Genomic DNA, 22004 nt, shown 5'->3' with positions numbered 1-22004 from the left:
TGCTAAGTCTAAAAGAAGAAAATGCGTACTTAAAACAGCTAAATCACATATTTAAATTAACATGAACATGGGTTTGTGTTGTTATTATTATTATTTTAAAGACATTTCAAAACATTTGTGTACAGACGTTTTAAGAGGTAAAGCAGCGCCCTCTGTCGGCCACATGTGTTCAGCTCCTCCAGCTCTTGGTTGTAAGCATAGACACACACATAGAATTCGTGGCTGTCGGGCCGTCCGCCATATTGGAACGGTCAAAACATCGGTCACTGAACACTCGAGCAAGTTGACTGCGTCTGCAACCAGTGAGACCAGACGCATCGATTAATATCTATATAAATAGACTTCAGCAGATGATTTTGCTAAACTAAGACAATACAAGACTAAACCGTCAACTAACACGACGTTAAAAAGTTAACATAGAATAAAAAAATACATATAAGTCAATTCATATAAAACCACAAATCAAACACATTTTCAAACAAGATACAGTAAACAGAGATAGTCTACTAAAAATAATAATTCATAAAACATTTAAAGCAATAGAAATTAAACATATAACACATTCATAAAAATATAAAACTTAATAAATAAATAAATAAAAAAGTAAAAATATTATCATTAATTCTCCCTGTGAGTGACGACACGCTGACCAATCCAAGATGGCGGGCGCGCCGACGTCTCCGGAGAAGTCGAATTTGGAATCTACGTAGGTAACGTTATATCTATGGTTGTGTGTGTGTGTGTGTGTGTGTGTGTGTGTGTGTTTAGTGTCATACATGTTATCGCTTGATTGAGTTCATTCGCAGAGTCAGAAGAGCTACTGCAGTATGACTGACAGTCCGGATGAGAATTATCAGATCTGTTTGAAGTCCTAACATGCGCTTTAATGAGACGAAACTGCTGTCAAAGAGCTAAAAATGCGATTTAATGAGAAGGAGCTGGTGTTCATGAGCCGCCAGCCGTCAGAGAGAGCGGCCGAGCTGGGCATGAGAGGCCCGAAGAAAGGAGACGGTAAGAGCCGATCATTTCACTCACTATCATAAAGATTTCTACCATCTTTTCTACGCCACAAGAAGCGCGAGAAAACCAGCCAGAACTAAAAGACTGTCCCCTTTACGATCAATGTTATTCGAAATAGTATTGTGGCGTAGGCTACTACTCGTACTGTTGCTGTCTTGTAAAGATATGACAGCAGTAATTAAAGTAGTATAGTATTCAGAGTACAGCTTATATGTAATTGCTCGTAGTCACTTGTTCGTACGCCAATTGCGAGTCACGTGACCTTCACTACGTGCACTCTGATTGGTAGTTGCTGCATTTGCATAAAATGTATCTCCGTTCAACTTTTCGCCGTTCAACTTTTCAAAGCTGATGAACGATAAAAACATTGAAAGCCAATTAGAATCCACCCGACTTTAAAGAGTCTAGCATTTAAAGGGACAGATGACAATGCGCATACAAAAACTTATCGTCCGCCTGTGTGTGGGTGCTAATGGGTCAATGACGTGACGCCTAAATTTTCTGTCCGGTTGCATTTTTTCAGGCAAAAATGGGTTTAAATGCATAAAAGGATACTGTATATTTATAGTACCTCTGCCATGTATGTACTCACTTTAACTTTTAAAAAACCTTTATATATTTGTTATTTTTTTTGTTATTTAAAGTGTCAAAACATCATGTGGTGCGACCGTCCGGCCATAACTTCTGTTTTGAAAACGTCTTTGAAATTACTCTGAATTTATTCAAATTTATTTTCTGCACTATTTGGCATGATTTCCAAAATGTTTTGTAATCCTTTAAAAAAATTGAAAGCATTTGTATTTATATTTCCATCATAATATACAAACAAACTTTGTCCGATGATGTCCATTTTATGAAATATCATGTGGTGCGACCATCAAGGAACTACCATTTTGGGACTTATATGTTGAAAACTATTCAAACACAGTAAGTTACATCATAAACCAATTTACCAAGGACCCATGGAAGCAGCAAGCAGGTTTGTAATTCTCTCAAATTGGAAAAAAAATAAACCTTTGTAATGGTTGGTATGTAGTTGCCACATTTGGATGTCATGTGGTGTGACCTCAAAAAAAATATAATATTAAAGTTATTTCTACAAATATATATTTTTATTATAAATTTCATAGTGACCTTTTTTGGCAAACTAGCTTGTTTTGTTAAGGTGGCCAATTCTGTGCCTGTAAATTATGATTGAATTTGAAAATATCATGTGGTGCGACCAAATATCATGTGGTGCGACCACTGCAGACTGTTTTCCATGATAGATATATGTCCTAGATTGGCAGTTTTATGCTTTTATATTCAATTGACGGTTTATATAAAAAAAGTACTTTACTTTAGTATCATTTGGAATAGATTTTTATGCAATTTGGGATCTTTTTTATAGATTTCAGACAGTTTGTGTTTACTCTTTGTACAATATGAGAAAAATGCAAAAAAAAAAAAAAATTAGAGCATGTAATTTCAGTTTAGTAATAATGCATTTATTAGTAGTGTATTTATTATTGCCTATTTATTTATTTTAAACTATTTTAATCTATTTTACCAGATGCCACTGCCAAGCCAAAAAATTCTAACCCTGCAGCAAGAGCAGAGTACCTTGATAGGAGAAGAGTGAAATATTATTACAGTTTAAAATATCTGTTTTCTATGTGAATATATAGTAAACTGTAATTTATTCCTATGATCAAAGCTGAATTTTCAGCATCATTACTCCAGTTTTCAGTGTCACATGATCCTTCAGAAATAATTCTAATATGTAACCCTAGACCACAAAACCACTCAATGGGTCAATGTCACATGGGTAAATTTTTTGAAATTGAGATTTATACATCATATGAAAGCTGAATAAATAAGCTTTCCATTGATGTATGATTTGTTAAGATAGAACAATATTTGGCCGATACAACTGAAAATCTAGATTCTGAGGGTTGCAATATTGTTTGCAATATTGCTATATTCACTCACAAAAAAAAAATGTTTATAAATTTATGGTAGGACATTTACAAAATATAAAACATGATCTTTATTTAATATCCTAATGATTTTTTGGAATTAATAATAATAATTTTGACCCATACAATGTATTGTTGGCTATTGCCACAAATACCCCGTGCGACTTGTGACTGGTTTTGTGATCCAGGGTCACTAATGATTTGCTGCTCAAGAAACATTTCTGATTATTATCAATGTTCATATTTTTTTGGGAAACTGTGATACATTTTGGATTACTGTGATACATTTTATATGTCAGGATTATTTGATGAATATAAAGTTCAAAAGAACAGCAATTATTTGAAATAGAATCTTTCGGAACATTATAGCCTGCGCCTGAATGTGACACTGAATGTGTCCTTGATTAATAAAGTATTAATTACTTTTAAAAAACTATTGACCCCAAATGTTATCTGTATACAATACTTTTATGAAATAATTTATATCTATAACATTATTATTTGTTAGAAAGAAATTCTAAGTCAAGTTAAATTAAATGGTGCTTGTGAAGTGATTTTTTTTTATAAAAGTGAGTTTATAAAATGTTTATGTTCAGGAAAATTCTGTGAAATTTGTATAAAATCTGGTTTAAATAAAATATTTTGTATAAAATGTATTGTTCATTGATCTCTTTAAATAGATTTTTAACTATATAAGGTTTTCGTGTCATTTGGAGCGACCAATTATCATGTGGTGCGACCAATAAAAGCTATCACTGTATTAAATTTAAAATAAAATATCTTATTTCTGTGGCTGAAATATGAATCACTGATACAGTATGCTTTAGTAAATTATATTTTTAAAACATTTCTATCAGTTTTATGCAATTTACAGGAAAAATAAGTCTGTTAACTGCATTTTAGAAGGCGACTGAAATTGCAGAACAAAAATATGAGATCATTATATACAAAAACTCAAAAGAAATTCAAATACTCTGTTTTTAAACACTTTAATTACTGAGAACATGTAAAAAAAAAAATACATTTATGTTAAGGAAATTAATTAATTTTAAGATAAATCACGGTCGCCCCACATGACATTTTTTAAGCCTATGGACAATTCATCTAGATGAAAAAACACTAAAATCACTTAATTAAATTTTTTTATTTGAATTTTTATGTACACAACATTCTTAATTATTGAACAATTGCAATATATATTGTTAATTTTCGTATTTTAAAATTGGCCTGTTGAAAATCCTTATACGTCATTGACCCTAATATAGTTAACGTTAAATTTATAGTTATCGCAAACGGACAGGGATTTTTTGTCGTTAGTTCCAACTGGATCAGTTGGCGAGTCACATGAACTCCAAACTCCTATTGATTGTTGCCGAATTTGCATAAAGTTGATCTTTGTTAAATTTTTTGTTTCAACTTGTCACTTTAAAATTGCCAACATTGAAAATGAAATTTGTAACGAAGTTCTCATGATGCAACAACACTACAATACTGGCAGGCAGGTTATGCTACAACTAGAACTTTCTCGTAATAATCCACAAAGATGTCAGAATGCAACACAACAACAATGTTCATAATCTTTTAAGCTGCGATGTGACAAAACTAGACCGCCTTGTTATAATTAACGATTGCGTTTCTACAATACAATAAAGAATCTGACAGGAATTTAATCGCTTTTGGTCATTAGTATGTAAAAAAAAAAGCACCAGGATCATGTTACATCCACTACGTGCGCTCCCATTGGTTGTTGCCAAGTTGATTACATCGTAAGATTACATCGTCAGATCAGCGATCGTGCCGTCTAAATTCACCAACATTCACGATAAATGTTATAATCAATAATAATAAGCTTTATTTTATATAGTTTTACATGGTAAAAACAACCTTTACTATACAAACTAATAAAAATATAAAAAACATGCATTATATTGACTAATTGTAATCAAAATGCTTCCAATTGGCATGGATACATGGAAACGACAACAAATTCAGTATTATGCAGGACAGACATAATTTGGCGATGTCAGTTTGTAAAGAAAGATACATATATATTCAAACGCACATTTCTATAGACTAAACGCATGACATGCATGTGCACGCCGTCACATATTCACGTTTTTGAAGTTTACACGGAGATGATCACGTTTTCAAAATGTTTCAAAACTTGGACGTGTTTCAGAGTTTGCGTTCTCGAGCCGGCAAACACTGTTGTCGTGCAAATTAACAACTAGAACGCATTAAAAGTTTCTGTATTCGGTAAAACGGTGTCGTGTTAGGGATACTCCACTTTTTTGGGGAAATAGGCTCATTTTACACCTCCCCCAGAGTTAAACAGTTGAGTTTTACCGTTTTCGAATCCATTCAGCCGATCTCCGGGTCTGGCGGTACCACTTTTAGCATAGCTTAGCATAGATCATTGAATCGGACAGGACCATTAGCATCTCTCGCAACTTTACATTTTCCGTCGGTCTTAGTACACGATGTAACTACAGAAGAGTCAAGTTTTAAATAGGAAAAATATCGAAACTCTTTGGTCATTTTTTTGAGAGAGATGCTAATGGTCCTGTCCGATTCAATGATCTATGCTAAGCTATGCTAAAAGTGGTACCGCCAGACCCGGAGATCGGCTGAATGGATTCGAAAACGGTAAAACTCAACTGTTTAACTCTGGGGGAGATGTAAAATGAGCCTATTTCCCAAAAAAGTGGAGTATCCCTTTAATAACTAATGATCTTTGCAACGGAAGTGAATCAATCAAAACTAACTTTATCTGGACAATAATTTACAATACAAACTAATAAAAATATAAAAATGTTGACTAAACATGCTAACTTTAAACATTGACTAAGTTTAATGTAAGATTGACTGTGCCTCTGGTCTGGTTTTGACCTAATTCTCCTCTTCCACGCCACAGTTGTGAAGAAGCGCCTGGTGAAACTGATCGTTAACTTCCTGTTTTACTTCCGGACCGACGAGGACGAGGTGAGTGCGGTTTGAGCGTCTGATCTGAATCTCAACGCCGTCGCGTTCACATTCGCTTCAGTTTGACCTTGCGTGTGTTTCCAGCCCATCGGCGCTCTCCTGCTGGAGCAGTGTCGCGTGGAGAGGGAAGACGATCATGCTTTCTCTATTGGTAAGAGTCACAGTTTCACACTTTGTGCTTTTAAGGGCTGATGTTCTCTGTATCTCTTCCTTTTTTTACTCTATAAAGAGAACCTATTTTTTGTTCCTCTACTAGAACAGGTTTTCCTGCTTGAATGTTGATTATTCTCCTCATATTCTCCATTGTTGCGGCTCCTCTCTTCCCAGTCTGTCAGTAACGCTCTGTTTACTTCCTGTCTCTATGAAGCCCCTCCTTCTGAAAAGCACACTGTGCTCTGATTGGTCGGCTGGAGCAGTGTGTTGTGATTGGTCGAGCGCTTCGAGTGTGTTTGGGAAATGTCCCGCCCCTTACCATAACCGCCAGTTTAACACACTACTAACTAACTCAACCAGGTCCCGCCCCTTTATTATGCGTATGAATTATTATAATGAGGAATATTGTGACGTGTTCGTTCCCGGAAGAAACTCAAGACTACAATGGAGGCGTTTCAGGAGTTCAGAAACACTGACTCTGATATAGAGAAGAACTTTGTGACTTTGCAGAGTTTTTTTTTATGATGAACGTAAAAAAAAAAAAAAAGTGACCTCACTCACTGTTTCTTGCTTGTTTTCCAGTGTTCCTGGACGAGGCCGAGAGGAAGTATTTGTTTGAATGCGATTCTCAGGAACAGTGTGTTGAATGGATCGACGCCATCATTAAAGCCAGGTGTGTGTGACGCTGACATTACCCATAATCCTCTGCGTTTCATGATTTATAACCGTAATCTGCTTCTGTCTCACAGTTATGAGTTCATGCGCAAGAACCTGATCTACTACCGCACAGAAATCCACCGACTGACAGGAAAGGTGAGGGAATCGATATTAATGAATGCAACAAATACCTCCTAGATTGGTTACAATCATATAACACATATTAGAGCAAAAAACAGTGATCATGATTCTCTCCACGATTCTGAACAGACAACTAGACAAAATAACGTGTTATTTACTAGAGTATCTGATGACATGTTAAATGCTTCAGTCTATTCACTATTCCTTCACTTGTTTCATTACCGGATGAATCAGCGTTTTTGAACAAATCTTTTGAATGAATGATTCAATGACTCACTCATAAATCCTTCACTTGTTTCATTACCGGTGGAATCAGTGTTTTTAAACGAATCTCTTGAGTGAATGATTCAATGACTCACTCATAAATCCTTCACTTGTTTCATTACCGGATGAATCAGTGTTTTTGAACGAATCTTTTGAATGAATGATTCAATGACTCACTCATAAATCCTTCATTTGTTTCATTACCGGATGAATCAGCGTTTTTTGAACGAATCGCTCAAGTGAATGATTCAATGACTCACTCATAAATCCTTCACTTGTTTCATTACCAGATGAATCAGCATTTTTGAACAAATCTTTTGAATGAATGATTCAATGACTCACTCATAAATCCTTCACTTGTTTCATTACCGGTGGAATCAGTGTTTTTGAACGAATCTCTTGAGTGAATGATTCAATGACTCACTCATAAATCCTTCACTTGTTTCATTACCGGATGAATCAGCGTTTTTGAACAAATCTTTTGAATGAATGATTCAATGACTCACTCATAAATCCTTCACTTGTTTCATTACCGGTGGAATCAGTGTTTTTAAACGAATCTCTTGAGTGAATGATTCAATGACTCACTCATAAATCCTTCACTTGTTTCATTACCGGATGAATCAGCGTTTTTGAACAAATCTTTTGAATGAATGATTCAATGACTCACTCATAAATCCTTCACTTGTTTAATTACCGGATGAATAAGCGTTTTTGAATGAATCTTTTGAATGAATGATTCAATGACTCACTCATAAATCCTTCATTTGTTTCAGTACCGGATGAATCAGAGTTTTTAAACGAATCTCTTGAGTGAATGATTTAATGACTCACTCATAAATCCTTCACTTGTTTCATTACCAGATGAATCAGTGTTTTTGAACAAATCTTTTGAACGAATGATTCAATGACTCACTCATAAATCCTTCACTTGTTTAATTACCGGATGAATAAGCGTTTTTGAATGAATCTTTTGAATGAATGATTCAATGACTCACTCATAAATACTTCATTTGTTTCATTACCGGATGAATAAGCGTTTTTGAATGAATCTTTTGAATGAATGATTCAATGACTCACTCATAAATCCTTCACTTGTTTCATTACCGGATGAATCAGCATTTTGGAACGAATCTCTTGAATGAATGATTCAATGAATCACAAACACATTTTTTAACACTTGTCGCCACCTACTGGTGTAACGATGTAATCGATACAATCTTTATTTAAAGCGTCAAGTTACTTTCAAATGGTGATTTACTTTATTTTGATCACTACTGTAGACATCAGTGTTTATATCCGAGCTATACACTTTTAATTACAGTACGTCAGTGATAATGAAGAAATAATGATACTGTGTGGTTGAAAAAAAATCCGGTGTGATTTAATAGACACAGGTGAATCTTTGTCATTTAGGAATAAAATCGTGGGTGTTTGAACGGAGATCGCAATCTTTTAACGATTAGCTCTACACACAATATTGATTATGCTTTGATCTAACGTGTGATTTCCCGCAGGATCCACTAGAGCAGTATGGGATATCGGATGAAACGCGCTTCCAGGTCAACAGTCTTCCTCCTCTGCCTTCTCCTCCCACATGAACTCCACATGCTATCATCCGGTTTCTCTGCTGTTTGCCGCTCATGCTTGTGTTTTGTTTGTTTTTCTTCAGGTTTTTCCTCTTTTACAGTCTGCCAGTATCAATCACTGTACATTCTGACCTCTATACTCGTTTTATTTGACAAATGCGTTATTTTACTGTAATGAATGTCTGCTGAGTTTGAGCCAGTTGCAATTATTAAAGTTTCTTCCTAAGATCAAGGTCAATGTTAATGAGGACGGCATGAACTGGGTCGTGCTTTTAAAAACTCATTTCTGCACCTTTAATGCCTTTTATAATTGTGATGTTAAAAAGGTTAGTAGTTTTCTGTGCAGTCATGCATGCGTTGTGTAGCTTCACCTAAAGTGCACTAAAAAGTTTTTTTTTTTCTCTCTCCCAAAAGCACTGAAGCCTTTCAGCCAGTCTGAGCTGTGAGATTTTAGTTTCCCTAAAAACATTTCCGCTGCTTTGATTTTGTGCCTATGAATGAATGTGTCTGAATTTACCACAAAATCATGAGAAAAAATTGAAAATGATCTTTTTGTACAACAAAAATTAAGCCTGTTTATGACTATTTAAAGGGGTGGTTGATTATGATTTGACTTTTCTAACTGTAGTTAGTGTGTAATGTTGCTGTTTGAGCATAAACAACATCTGCAAAGTTACGACGCTCAAAGTTCAAAGCAAAGGGAGATATTTGCTTTTAAAGAAATCACTTTTTAAGAACTACAACAAACGGCTGGTAGAGACTACACCACATTCCTCCCGGGTTAGTGACATCACCAACCCTAGAATTTATATAAACCCCGCCCCCCTGAACACGATTTATAGATTATCAAGACAGAATATGCTAATCAATGACTAGAAGATAACTACACATCAGCTTCATAAATTCATCAACTAACCATTCAGAAATGTCCTGTTGCTTCTACATGTTGTCACTTCTTCTCGAGTCTCTCCATTATTGTCTGACTCCGGTTTGAACATAAAAGGCTAAAAGTTTATGAAATTTTCAGTGCGTTTCTGTGAGAGTGCAAGTTCTTGTAGCTCCGCCCCCTGCGCCGGGAACAGCAGCTCATTTGCATTTAAAGGGACAGACACAAAACGGTGTGTTTTTGCTCACCCTCAAAAAGTGACAATTTTAACATGATATATAAAAATATCTGTGGGGTATTTTGAGCTGAAACTTCACACACACACTCTGGGGACATCAGAGACTTACTTTACATCTTGTGAAAAGGGCATTATAGCACCACTTTAAATGATGAGATTATTTTTATGACAACAACAACCGCATTTACCCAGCAAATACTTCTCATAAATTTCATTTTCTTTACGATAATACAGTCGGTCAGATCCTGTTCAGACACCATCATCATAAACAACTTTACAAATGCACAACACAATTTAAGTAATTTAATAAATGCAATAATTTGTCAATGCAAACGCCTAAAAATAGGATTTATTTTTCCTTTTGATTTTGTGGTGACATTTGACTTGTAAACTTCACTTGTGTTTAAACATCATTGCATTCAATGTTTGTGACGGTAGCAGATTTAATTAAACTTGATTTAATCAATATGAGCTTGTTTGTATTCGTCACAGCGAAACATGAGGAACTGCTTTCCTTTTATTTGAGCCCTTCGTGCCTGTAACTTTCCATTTGTGTAAGTGATGAAACTATTATACAGACTTTAAAAGAGCGTGAATGTGAGATTTGTGAATGTTTTAAGCTTTCGATCTTTCTTTCATGCAATTGCAATGATTCCTGCTATAATTTAGATTTCATAATTTATAAATGTTCCTTATTTCAATCTTATTTTTTTGTTAATAAATCGCTTTTAAAAGATACCAGTGCTTTTTATTTCATGCTGATTCAACCACTAACAGTCTGAAATAAATATATATTAATACATATCTGCCAAAATAATCTTGTTTTTCCTTTGAATTAAGCACAAACTCACTTCATTTTGATTCATTTTTCATTAAACAAGACTTAAAGTTGGCAGTTTTTTTCCAAATTTTTTTTTTCCAAATTTGTTTAAACTTTCTTTATATACCAATACATAATTAAAATGTAAGTACTCTGAAAAAGAGAGTATAAAAACTGAGTGTCTGTAGTCCTCTCAGGGCTGCAATAAACACAGCTACTTATTTCCATTTGGAACGAATGAAATGATTGGCTGGGCGACTGTCACTCTCCCTCGCTACCATGGCTACCACCCCTGCCGCTACAGGAGCCGCCCACATGCGCGCGCCCATCTGACTCGAGGAGGGGAAGAGGCACGGAAGCTAGGAAGAATCACAATAATGGCAGAGAAAGAGCAGTCAAAATTCCCAGTACCTGCATATACAGTCAGCGAAGGCAAACAAGCCAAAAAAAGGAGCTAGTAAGGTAGAAAGGTAGGCTACTTGTCACCGGAGTGTAACGTTAGTCCTCATCAGAGCCAACAGTGCTTTCATCGTGGAAGCTCTTACATGCAAAACACCGTATATGTTATGAATCTTACACGAAATTCACCTTCATCACAGTGTAACTGATGGTAATGGGAAAACGTGTATCAATGCAACCTGTTTTTAGCTTTGCCTTATGTTACTAGCTCGTTACCGAATCAAACTCAATATATTTTAAACTTTACCAGTATCGATATGGTAGCTTGATAGTGAGTACTAACAGCCATGTTAGTTGTTTATATTCATAATGATAAAGTTAGGTATTTTATTACGTGTTCTGACATGATGTCACTACATGCGCTGGTAAACGCCTCCTCCAGCTGAGCGGTCGGCGTCGCGCGTTCATGTGTTTTGGGGGCGTGGCTTTGGGAGGAGCCCAGAAGGGAGGGGGTGGGAGTGAATGGAATAAGTAGCTGTGTTTATTGCAGCCCTGACAGGACTACAGACACTCGATTTTTATACTCTCTTTTTCAGAGTACTTACATTTTAATTATGTATTGGTATATAAAGACAGTTTAAACAAATTTGGGAAAAAGTTTTTTAGAAAAATCCTGCCTACCCTGCCTTTAATAGGCCTATCTTCAGTCGTTTTGCTTCTTCTCCAGTAAATGTATCTTGTTTTAAGAATGTTTAGATATTTGTGCTGGAAAACAATATTTTTGCATTGTTTGCACAGTAACACTTACATACTGCCGCTTTATTCAGGGAAACATAACGCTAATATTTCCTGTTAAATACCAGTCATACCACAAATTAGTCATTTTATGAATGCGACATGATTCTGACTCATTTTCAAGGGCTAATAAGTATTATGAAGAAAGACTATATAAGAAATGCTCAAGAGGTGAAGAAACAAGTATTTTCAGAAAAATAAGAGAGATCAAATATGACTGATATCGTATGAATCAATGCATGTGTGACTTATCTTTGCTTATTTTAGGATATTTGAATTAAATATTAGCCGTTAGCTTACGTGAGGACTCAAAGGAAAGGACTTCACTTTCATGGTTTTTAACCAAATGTTGCATAAAAATGATTTGTGCAGTTTGATCGAACGGGATGCATATTTTTTTAGAGCAACACAAACACAAAACATTCAAACACAAAATGAATCAGATCCAATGACAACACTTACTGAAGTTTGTGCTTCTGATTCCCCACAATTAATGATGTCACTTCCTGGAGGATGATGTCATTAAGGAAGTGCATTTTTTTTTTTTTTTTTTTTTTTTTATAATAAATAAACATAATAATAATCACTTGCATATCAAAATATGCACACTTTTGGATTATTGTGGAAAATAAGCTCAGTGACTGACAAAAGTTTATGATACTAACATGTTTTGTTTATAGAGATAATCTTCAGGTATGAACACAACTTTTATGAGCTTGTTCACCACAGACCTTATTTCAGGCATTTAAAGCCCCCCTGTGGTGAAAATCCAGCTTTTAATGTTGTTTATGTGTCTATGTGGTGTTAATAATATTCTTTAAGACAAACTCATGTGTAAATTCATAAGTCGAGTATTTTCTCCTTAAAGGTCCCGTTTTTCCTGTGTTTTTGAAGCTTTGACTGTGTTTACAGTGTGCAATATAACATGTGTTCATGTTTCGCGTGTAAAAAAACTGTATTTTTCACACAATTTACTCATCTGTATACCGCTGTTTTCATTGTCCTAAAAACAGGCTGATGATTGACTTGTTCTATCAAGTCCCTCCTTCAGAAATATGTAACGAGTTCTGATTGTGCCAGCGGTTCCTGTGTTGTGATTTGACAGCAGCTTAGCGCACGTTGCCCGGAAAGGTCACGCCTCTTACCATAATGTGGAGATGCATGCGCATTGATCTCTAAGTACAGCGTCCCTGGGAAGGCCAAACAAAGGTGATTTGACTCCGGGATGAAAATAACAGCGTCTCGACGACATGGTGACAAACACACTCTACAGAAGCAACTCTTCCTCTTCTCCGTGGGAGCGCAACAAGACCACACCCCCTTTTTTGTGTATTCCTGTGGGCGGAGGTTAGTCAAAAAACTGTTCTAGTGACATCATTAAAGCAGGAAGTAGAGGGATGTAGTCCAAACCGGCCGTTCGCTGTAGGCGACTTCTGTTAAATAAAATATCTCGCTTGGCATTGAACTTTGAGCTTTATAGTTTTACAGGTATTATTTATGCTCTAACAGCAACATTACACACTAACTAAAGTTTGAAAAATGGGATCACGAAGAACAGGACCTTTAAAACTGCAGTGAACCAAAGACAGTCTCAAAAACACGCTTTGAAATCGCTGGTGTTTCTGACGTCACAAACTACCTGGTAACCAATCAGATCAACGTGTGATCGTCAACCAGCGGATCTCTGAGCTGAGTGAGTGAGTGGAGGCGGGGCTCATTTGCATATTCATAGAACCGCGAATATAAGAGGCAAGGGTGTCGAGTTACATTCAAGATATTAAGGGATGAAGATTTATTTATTTATTTTTCAAGGAAAAAACGTTTAAATAGGTCATTTTGGTGATCAATGATGCGTTTTAGGGATCAAATGATTGACTACAGGGGGACTTTAACCAAAAACACGTTCACTTCAGGACCAGATGTGCTCAAATGCAAACTCGTTTCTGGGTTTTGTACAATAATACATCATCCTTGGCAGTTGCTAATTTTAAGGTGCACTGTCCCTTTAAGAGCGGCAGCGACGTGAGTCACTGTTGTTGAACACACACACTCACACACCCTGTTGAATTATTGACAGAACTCACATTACTTTTAATAAGTGAGCACTTAGTCAGTCAAACATCTCTTCACATGTTTTTAACTGTATCAAACTGAATGTGTGAAGAACTTTCTCACTCGCTGTGACGACTAACCTCTGACCTTTCATACCAGACAGACACACACACACACACACACACACACACAGGCGTGTAAAGACGTGTCTGCGAAAACCATGCCTTCAGGTCTAAAATATAGGTCTACTTATAAAAGTCTGATGATGTATTGAACAAAAAATGTTAGTGTACCTTTAAATATGCGGACATTTTTTTACATTTAATATGCAAAAAAAATAAAAAATAATCTCAGTTCTGTGGATGATTTTATTAAGCTGATCCATAGATGATAACATAGACGAGGTCTTTAGTATTATACTAACGCAAATAAGACAACAATGAACATTATTCAGTGCAAATATACACACACTTTCTTTATTCATGTTTCTGGTGTTATTGTGAACAATTCCTCAGTGCACGTTTTCATTAAAGTGTTCATCCTTACATTTGTTCTAAGTGAAAATGCAATGTTTCACATGCAAATACCACAGATGCAGAAGTAAACTGTGTTGTGAATGCGGTTTAAAGCTGAGCTGAAGCGACAGCTCATTTGTGGCTGATCTGATCTGATCTGGGCACTGAAAGGGAATCGACACTGCAGGCACTTCCTTAACTGAGGTTTCCTGCACTAAAATTAGACTAAAGCCATCGACAGTGTAAAATCATGATTTCACTTCGATGTCAACTGTACATGAAACTGTATTTCTTTCCCTCAGATTGGTAAATAAACACCAAAACGACAAGCAACATGGTTTTACTGCTCGATCAACATGTTGATATTCGTCACATGCCGGTGCAACTGATGTGTAAAATCTTTTACTGGATTATATATGGATAGGGCATTATGTATATGATTTTTGTGCAGATTAACATCTTGGAAGGGAGAGCTGGTTATGTAATGGGTCGCGTTTCAGTCACTATTTCATATTCATTCCGTTGTTTGACAACAGAAACAGTAAAATATACAAATGAAAACACAGTTTCATTGAGACTTTAGCCTTCATAAAAATGGGCACAGAGAGAGACAAACTAATGTAATAATAAATAATAAACGTACATTTAGCATTTTCAGAAGAGCTGCCCTGTCATGCACAAATAGAAACATGTTTGTGTTAGTAAATTGCTCAGTGCAAAGAAAGAGAAGTAATGGGAACCTGGTATTTATTTGCTCTTTCTTCATGTGTCTAATAGACATGAACAAGTTCTTTGAAACATGTCTCGTCTTCATGCTCTATGTTGACTATGGTTTCAATAATAAACATACATTTGCATAAAGCATCATCCATATTTATCCATGCCCATGTTGATTAGAGTATTACAAACTTGAAAAGTATTAATTTAAGGAACATTTAGAACAAATAAAAAATGTGCGATTAATTGCGATTAATCGCGAGTCAACTCATGACAACCATGCGATTAATCGCGCGTTAACTCATGACAATCATGCGATTAATCGCGAGTTAACTGATGACAATCATGCGATTAATCGCGAGTTAACTGATGACAATCATGCGATTAATCGCGCGTTAACTCATGACAATCATGCGATTAATCGCGAGTTAACTCATGACAATCATGCGATTAATCGCGCGCTAACTCATGACAATCATGCGATTAATCGCAATTTAAAAAAAATTATCGATTGACAGCCCTAGTCTCCAGTAAATGTATCTTGATTTAAGAATGTTTGGATATTTGTGCTGGAAAACAAGACAGAAATACTACTTTTTTTTCCCCACTCAGGTCACCATTCGCACTCGAGCGATGAACAGCGCGGCGGCGGCGTCTTCAAACTCCTGCGCGTCCATGATGGGATTATCCTGCTGATTCCCGGGATGAGCCTCCGCCATGGCCTTCGCCACTTTACCGGGAGATATCTTGGCGCTGGCCTCCAGGTACCGGCCCACATCGTCCCCATCCGCCGCCTCCAGCGCCTCCCGGAGCGTCTCCAGCACCGCCTGACCCAGCGCTCTCTCCGCCGGCCGGTCCGAAGCGCTCGCCACCGACCCGTACAGGCACTGGGAGGCCCGGATGTAGTCGGAGAACACGGAGCAGGTCAGAACGCCCTGCCGGAAGAGCTCGAAGGGCACGGACTCGTGGTCGTGGCACTGGACGCGGCGCAGGAGCGGAGCCGCGGTCGAGCCGGAGAGTCCGCCTTCGCTGCACAGGCACCGGAGCATCTCGGTGTAGAGACGCCCGCGGACCCCGACGACACCGGCACCGCGATCACGGGTCAGGAGATCGAACGCCGTGCGCGTGTTACTGTTGAACGCTGATCTGCAGGGGAAGACAGAATCAAGAACTCAAACTGAGGGAATGTTTACACGACAACGATATGCTTAAAACGCTTAAGAGTTTTCCGTGTACACCATTAGGGGGTTTCACACCGGATAGTTCTAGGAACTTAGTTCTAGGGAATAACCACCAGGGTGGAACTAATGGTTCCCCTAGGAACGTTTTCCTGGTTGCAGTAGGAACTCTGAAGTGACGTGAGCCGCGCTTGTTGTTGGGACTTTTATTTTGAAGGCGCTGAGAACGACTGAGCTCACAGCGCTCGCATTCTCCGCGTTCATCAGTTTACGATCTGTCTTATACGATAATATAATATTAATATATATAATATATAATATTAGATAGAACTGTTATACAAAGAAAGTAGACCGTAATGAAGAGTTATTCGCGTATGCGTGTGTTGTTGTCCAGTGTTGCTGAGCAGAACTACACAATCATGTTTCTCTTGGTCTCCTCAAGAGTTGTGTTGGATTTTCTCCTCAGCGTAAAGGTTGAGAGGTTCATCTGTCGCTGTTTCCCATGTTCATAGAGTTGGTTTCTGGAGTAAATATATAGGCTTTATAGCCTTTTTTTAAATGATGGGTGCTGGTGTTTCACGTGCGTTTAGCCAATCAGCGAACACTAACGTCACAGATAGTTCCTATAGCGCTGGTTTAGCCAAGAGCTGGTTCAACAAATAAATAACAGTAATAATATAATATATATAATATATATAATATAATATACAGAAACCTCTTTTGGCTTGAACGAGATTAATTGAAGTAATAATAAAACAAAAAGAAACAGATAAAAAGAAACTTCTCCACCAGAGTTTTATATATGAAATATAAAGAAAAAAATGTTTAAAAAAAAAGAAAAAAAGAAAAAAGAATCCTCTCTTGGCTTAAGAGAGACAAATAATAACAATAATAAAAAAAGAGAAAAAAAAAAAACCCTCCACTATGGCTTAAAAATTAAGAGATTTTAAAATATGAAAATGGTAATTAAATTTAATAAAGATAAAACTCTGAAACAATAATGAAAAAAATTAAAATAATAATAATAAATATCATTTATTTATTATTATTATTAATAATATCATTATTGGCCAAAGCAAAAAGAAATACAAACAAAATTCTCCACCATGGTTTAAAAATATAATGAAAGATACAAATAGTAAACATAAATAAATAAATAATAAAATAAAAACAATAAAGCAAAATAACAAAAAAATTTAATAAAATCTCCCATGGGTTAATGTAGATAAATAATAGCAATAATAATATTTTAATAATATATAAAAATCTGTTACAAAAGAAATAAGCAAATAAAAAAACTAAATCCCTGTCACAGCGGGTTTTTTTTAATTATTATTATTATTCACTGAGTTTTCTTTTTTTTAAATACAAAATTTGAATACAACAAAATGGCACAAAACAGTTATTATACAAAGAAAATACAGGCGTGTAAGTCTCAACACATATAAAGAAATAAAAATACAAAAAAAATAATAATAAATAGGGAAAAGAAAGAGAAAAAAGAAACTAAAAATCAGATTATTCGAAACTAACAGATTATACAATTTTATTGCACTTCGATTTTCCAGAGTTCTTGCAAGAAAAGAAACAGCACTGCATTAAATACATCGACATAAAAGGAAAAAGGACAAATTAAAGTAAAAAAAATAAAATAAAAAAAAGTCACGACCTCTGTGAGTGATGCGCCAGACTCAGGTTCCAGAGCGCGCGACTCACGGCCTGGTGCTCCGGGCCTGCGTCATCATCCTGCGCCGAGAGATGCGCGAAGTGTTCGGCCAGGAACCCGACGGGATCGCGCGGCCTGGACTCCAACAGTGTGAGCAGAGAAGACCCGAGAAGCGCGCTCACGCCAGACTCACACGCGAACGCGCCGTCGCGCTCACAGCTGCCCGACATCGCGACGCCCGCGCGACGCTTCTCCGCCATCTTAAAATATCAGAGCATTTGCATATAATAACACAAATGATCTCCAGCAACGGTGTGACTCGCAGCCAGCCACACAAACAGTCCCAAATACAGTTGCTATGGACACATGATGATGATGATGATGATGACGCAGCAGATCAGCTGACCAGTGTGTGTGTATGTAATCTGATCTTCCCGCAGGTGGCGCTTTTATTTTATAAATAAATAAAAAAGTACTATTAAATCAGAATATTAGCACCGGACTAGTAAATCGGGGGTTTCAGTCTTTTAGATGCATCAATGTTTAATAAACACTCATTTATTAGCTCAATCTCACTTCATTTTGATAGTTTTCATTAAACAAGACAGCTAATTAATATCTGAAGTAATTTTGCTTCTCCAGTAAACGTATCTTGATGTAAGAATGCTTAGATTTTTGTACAAGACAAAAATTCTGAGGAAGAAAGTAGAATTCATCAGATCCACTGACAATACTTACCGAAGTTTGTGCTTCTGATTCCCGCCAATTAATGATGTCACTTCCTGGAGGATGATGTCATTATTAAGAAGTGCCTTTTGTTATTTTATTTTTTATTTTTTATTATTGCCCGTCAGATTATAATCAATATACATTATAATAATAATCACTTAATTGCATATCAAAATATGTATAACACTTTGTTGAACTATTGAAGCTTGTAATAAAATTAATATGAAAAATGTAGGCTATTTGTGACTTTTTTTAATCTCACAATTCTGACTTTTTTTTCTAATCTCGCAGTTTCGACTGTATAACTCCAAAAATTGCAAGTTTATACACCACAATTCAGAGGAAATAGAATTGTGAAATGAAAAAAAAAAACACAACTTTTTGTTTTTATTCTGTGGCGGAAACAAGCTTTCATAACTGAACAGATATAAAACAAATAGAAATGAAACAGAAATAAAATAAAATACTTTTGTTTGTTAAAGGGGTTTTACACTAAACACTAACAGGATGAAAGGTGAAATTGAAGACAAACCTGTAAATCAATGATCAGTTACAACAATATGCACAAGAAAATGTTTTATTTGGAAAAAGTTCAGTTAGAGAAATAAAAACTCCTCACACTCTCAGAAGAAAAGGTTCTATATTCAATTTTATTAATTAAGCAACTCATAAACATACTTTATCACTAACATTGGAGATGAATTTCCTCTAGTGGAAGCGTTCGGTACTGCAGACACACGATATCACTGAAAGCTCATTTTATGAGATATTAAGCTCAAATTTGGAGCACAAGTTGTTTAGATTCATGGCTTTGGCTCTCTTTTTTCTTTCTTTCTTTTTTTTAAAGAGTAAAACGTGTTTACGTCTGTGCTCCAAAGCATTCAATATTTAACACATTTTAAGTTGGAAATTCAATTTTTAGGTCTGTGCTCAAAACGTGAATAAGTGGATTATAACTGTTGCATAATTATAATTTAGTACCATAAATCCCCTAAAAATACAAAATATGAAATAAAATAAAACATTATCAAACTAAAATATAGTACATTCATTTCATTGAATTTTAACAAATCAGTCGTTTTTGTCCGCCACGTGAGCAGCACCAGAGGGTTAACATGCAGTTTAATCATTTAAGACATTTATTTATTGAACCTTTTTTGGCATAAAGAATTCTTTATAGAACCCATTGAACCCTTTTTCTAAGAGTGTTACTGAAAACACACATGAGGGCGAGAAAATGGTGGCAGATGATAATAATTAGTTTAATGAGCAACATGACGTTAGCTAACCGAGTGATGATGTACACTTCTGAAACACATAACTTCACACACACCTCTGATATAGACACATGCATTTTCTGTAAAGCTGCTTTAAAACGGTCCTTGTTGTGAAAAGCGCTACACAAATAAATGTGAATTGAACTGAATTGAATAGATGCTGATTTTTAGGCGAACTGGCCCTTTCAAAGCACTGATTTTTTCCCCCCCTCCGATCTCATATTTTTTCCATCACCATGTCCTTTTAGGAACTTTGACACAGAATTTGAGAAAGCAAAAGTCTTTATATTTCCATTTTCTTCACTTACACTTATGATATGTAAGGCATAATCCATGGTTAGCTGTGCATTAAATGATTTTATAGTTAACGTATTCTAAATGTATTAATGTCTTCAAGCCATGCAATGGATTAATTAGACTAGCCGTTTATTTCAAAACATAATTAACCAAGTGTCCAAAAAAAAAGAGAGAAGATTTTACTAAACATAAGAACTACTTACTTCTTTTACAATAAAAGTACGTAGAATAAACAATGTCCGAAATCGCGACTACATTTGAATTTCGCGATCTGATCCCAGAAGTCCTATTGCTTTTGCTTTATCATATTAGCCTATATTATAATATTTTAGGCTCGTTCGAGACCATTAAACATATGCGATCTACTATTTACTAGTGTTTACTAATGGTTTACTAATGTTTACGTGAGCATTTTTCATACAAATACTTGATATAGTTTGGTCTCTAACAGAAACAAAACACGCTTGTTGTATTCGGCTAGTTCAGCGATATGAGTCTCTCTGTCACGTAATATGATTTAACACATTTTCATGTCAAGCAGTTTTTTCATGCTATGAAAATCGAGCACTTTTAATATGTCAGAAAATGAAAAGCATTTCTTAAGTGATGGTCGTATTCCCTATATTGACTGTAAAGCCAAGCATCTAAGCTTTAAAACGACAGCTGTGTTGTGCTGGTTAAGCAAGTGGTTGTTCAGTAACATGATGACTTAGTAATGCCACCCCCGCTTCGGATTTAAGAGGTTATGGTTAAGGATTAATCGATTAATTGATGGAACAACGATGGACTATGGGAATTTATGTAAATTGACATCCCTAATTCAAATCTTTAAAGTCCCCCTGTAGTCAATAATCCTTAAAACTCATCTTTGATCTCCAAAATTACATATTGAAACGTTGTTTTCCTTGAAAAAAATGCTTTAAAGTAGCTTGAATGTAACTTGACTCGGTTCTATGAATATGCAAATGAGCCCCGCCTCCACTCACTCACTCAGCTCAGAGATCCACTTGTTGACAATCACACGTTGATCTGATTGATTGGCCTCTGTCCACTAACAATAAAGCTGCAAGTTTAATTACTTCAAAAACAGAGTCTCCCCCTCATAGTGGAGAAATATTACAAATTCAGTAGCGAAGAAGCTATTTAATTAATAGTTTCAGTGCTCCTGTATCTGTGTGTGCGGCGCGATCTGCGATCTCCGTCGTGTGACGTATGCGTGTGTAGCTTAAATGAAAAGCAGAGTTAAACGGTGATTAAACTGGCTGGAACTACCTGTGTGGTTTTAGTAGACACCTTCCGGCCAATCAGAATTGAGTATTCAGACAGACCATGATAAAAATGCATTTAAACAGTTCATTGTCAAGTATAATAAATTAAATTTTAAATTAATATAATTTTCCAAAATTTAAAGTCAATATTTAAGCTTGTTTCCGCCACAGAATAATAAATAATAAGGTAATTGCGACTTTTTATCTCACAATTCTGTCTTTTTATTTCAGAATTGTGTGATATAGTCGCAATTGCGTGTTATAAAGTCAGAATTGTGTGATATAGTTGCAATTGCGTGTTATAAAGTCAAAATTGCGTGATAAAGTCGCAGTTGTGTGTTATAAAGTCAAAATTGCATGATAAAGTCCCAATTGCGTGTTATAAAGTCAAAATTGTGTGATA

General features: G+C 35.8%; 2 protein-coding genes across 2 annotated transcripts; one reads left to right on the top strand and one right to left on the bottom strand.

Moving 5' to 3' along the window:
- Positions 1-636: 636 nt before the first annotated feature.
- Positions 637-10626, top strand: plekhj1 (pleckstrin homology domain containing, family J member 1). The gene is made up of 6 exons (XM_084410802.1): positions 637-1011; positions 5893-5960; positions 6045-6111; positions 6696-6786; positions 6863-6926; positions 8693-10626. The coding sequence occupies exons 1-6, from the start codon at positions 918-920 to the stop codon at positions 8774-8776; spliced, it is 468 nt and encodes a 155-aa protein (XP_084266928.1). The 5' UTR covers positions 637-917; the 3' UTR covers positions 8777-10626.
- A 3684-nt stretch (positions 10627-14310) lies between these two features.
- On the bottom strand, positions 14311-18412 carry tpgs1 (tubulin polyglutamylase complex subunit 1). The gene is made up of 2 exons (XM_084410542.1): positions 18034-18412; positions 14311-16332 (listed from the first exon to the last, which is right to left on the bottom strand). Exons 1-2 carry the CDS (start codon positions 18288-18290, stop codon positions 15795-15797), a joined length of 795 nt encoding a protein of 264 aa, XP_084266668.1. The 5' UTR covers positions 18291-18412; the 3' UTR covers positions 14311-15794.
- Between the last annotated feature and the right edge of the window lie 3592 nt (positions 18413-22004).

This window comes from Rutilus rutilus (genome assembly GCF_951802725.1).
Source record: "Rutilus rutilus genome assembly, chromosome: 6".
Taxonomy (NCBI): Eukaryota; Metazoa; Chordata; class Actinopteri; order Cypriniformes; family Leuciscidae; genus Rutilus; species Rutilus rutilus.
Note: the sequence above shows the minus strand (reverse complement) of the source record. Positions and strands in the feature narration are given on the sequence as shown.

What these genes read in the sequence shown, in the direction of transcription:
- plekhj1 (XM_084410802.1), top strand. Translation starts at nt 918, where the DNA reads ATGCGATTTAATGAGAAGGAGCTGGTGTTCATGAGCCGCCAGCCGTCA. An exon ending in AGGCCCGAAGAAAGGAGACG is followed by an intron (nt 1,012 to 5,892) that starts GTAAGAGCCGAT and finishes TCCACGCCACAG; the next exon opens with TTGTGAAGAAGCGCCTGGTG. An exon ending in GACGCCATCATTAAAGCCAG is followed by an intron (nt 6,787 to 6,862) that starts GTGTGTGTGACG and finishes TCTGTCTCACAG; the next exon opens with TTATGAGTTCATGCGCAAGA.
- tpgs1 (XM_084410542.1), bottom strand. Translation starts at nt 18,290, where the DNA reads ATGGCGGAGAAGCGTCGCGCGGGCGTCGCGATGTCGGGCAGCTGTGAG. An exon ending in CTGGCGCATCACTCACAGAG is followed by an intron (nt 16,333 to 18,033) that starts GTCGTGACTTTT and finishes CTTCCCCTGCAG; the next exon opens with ATCAGCGTTCAACAGTAACA.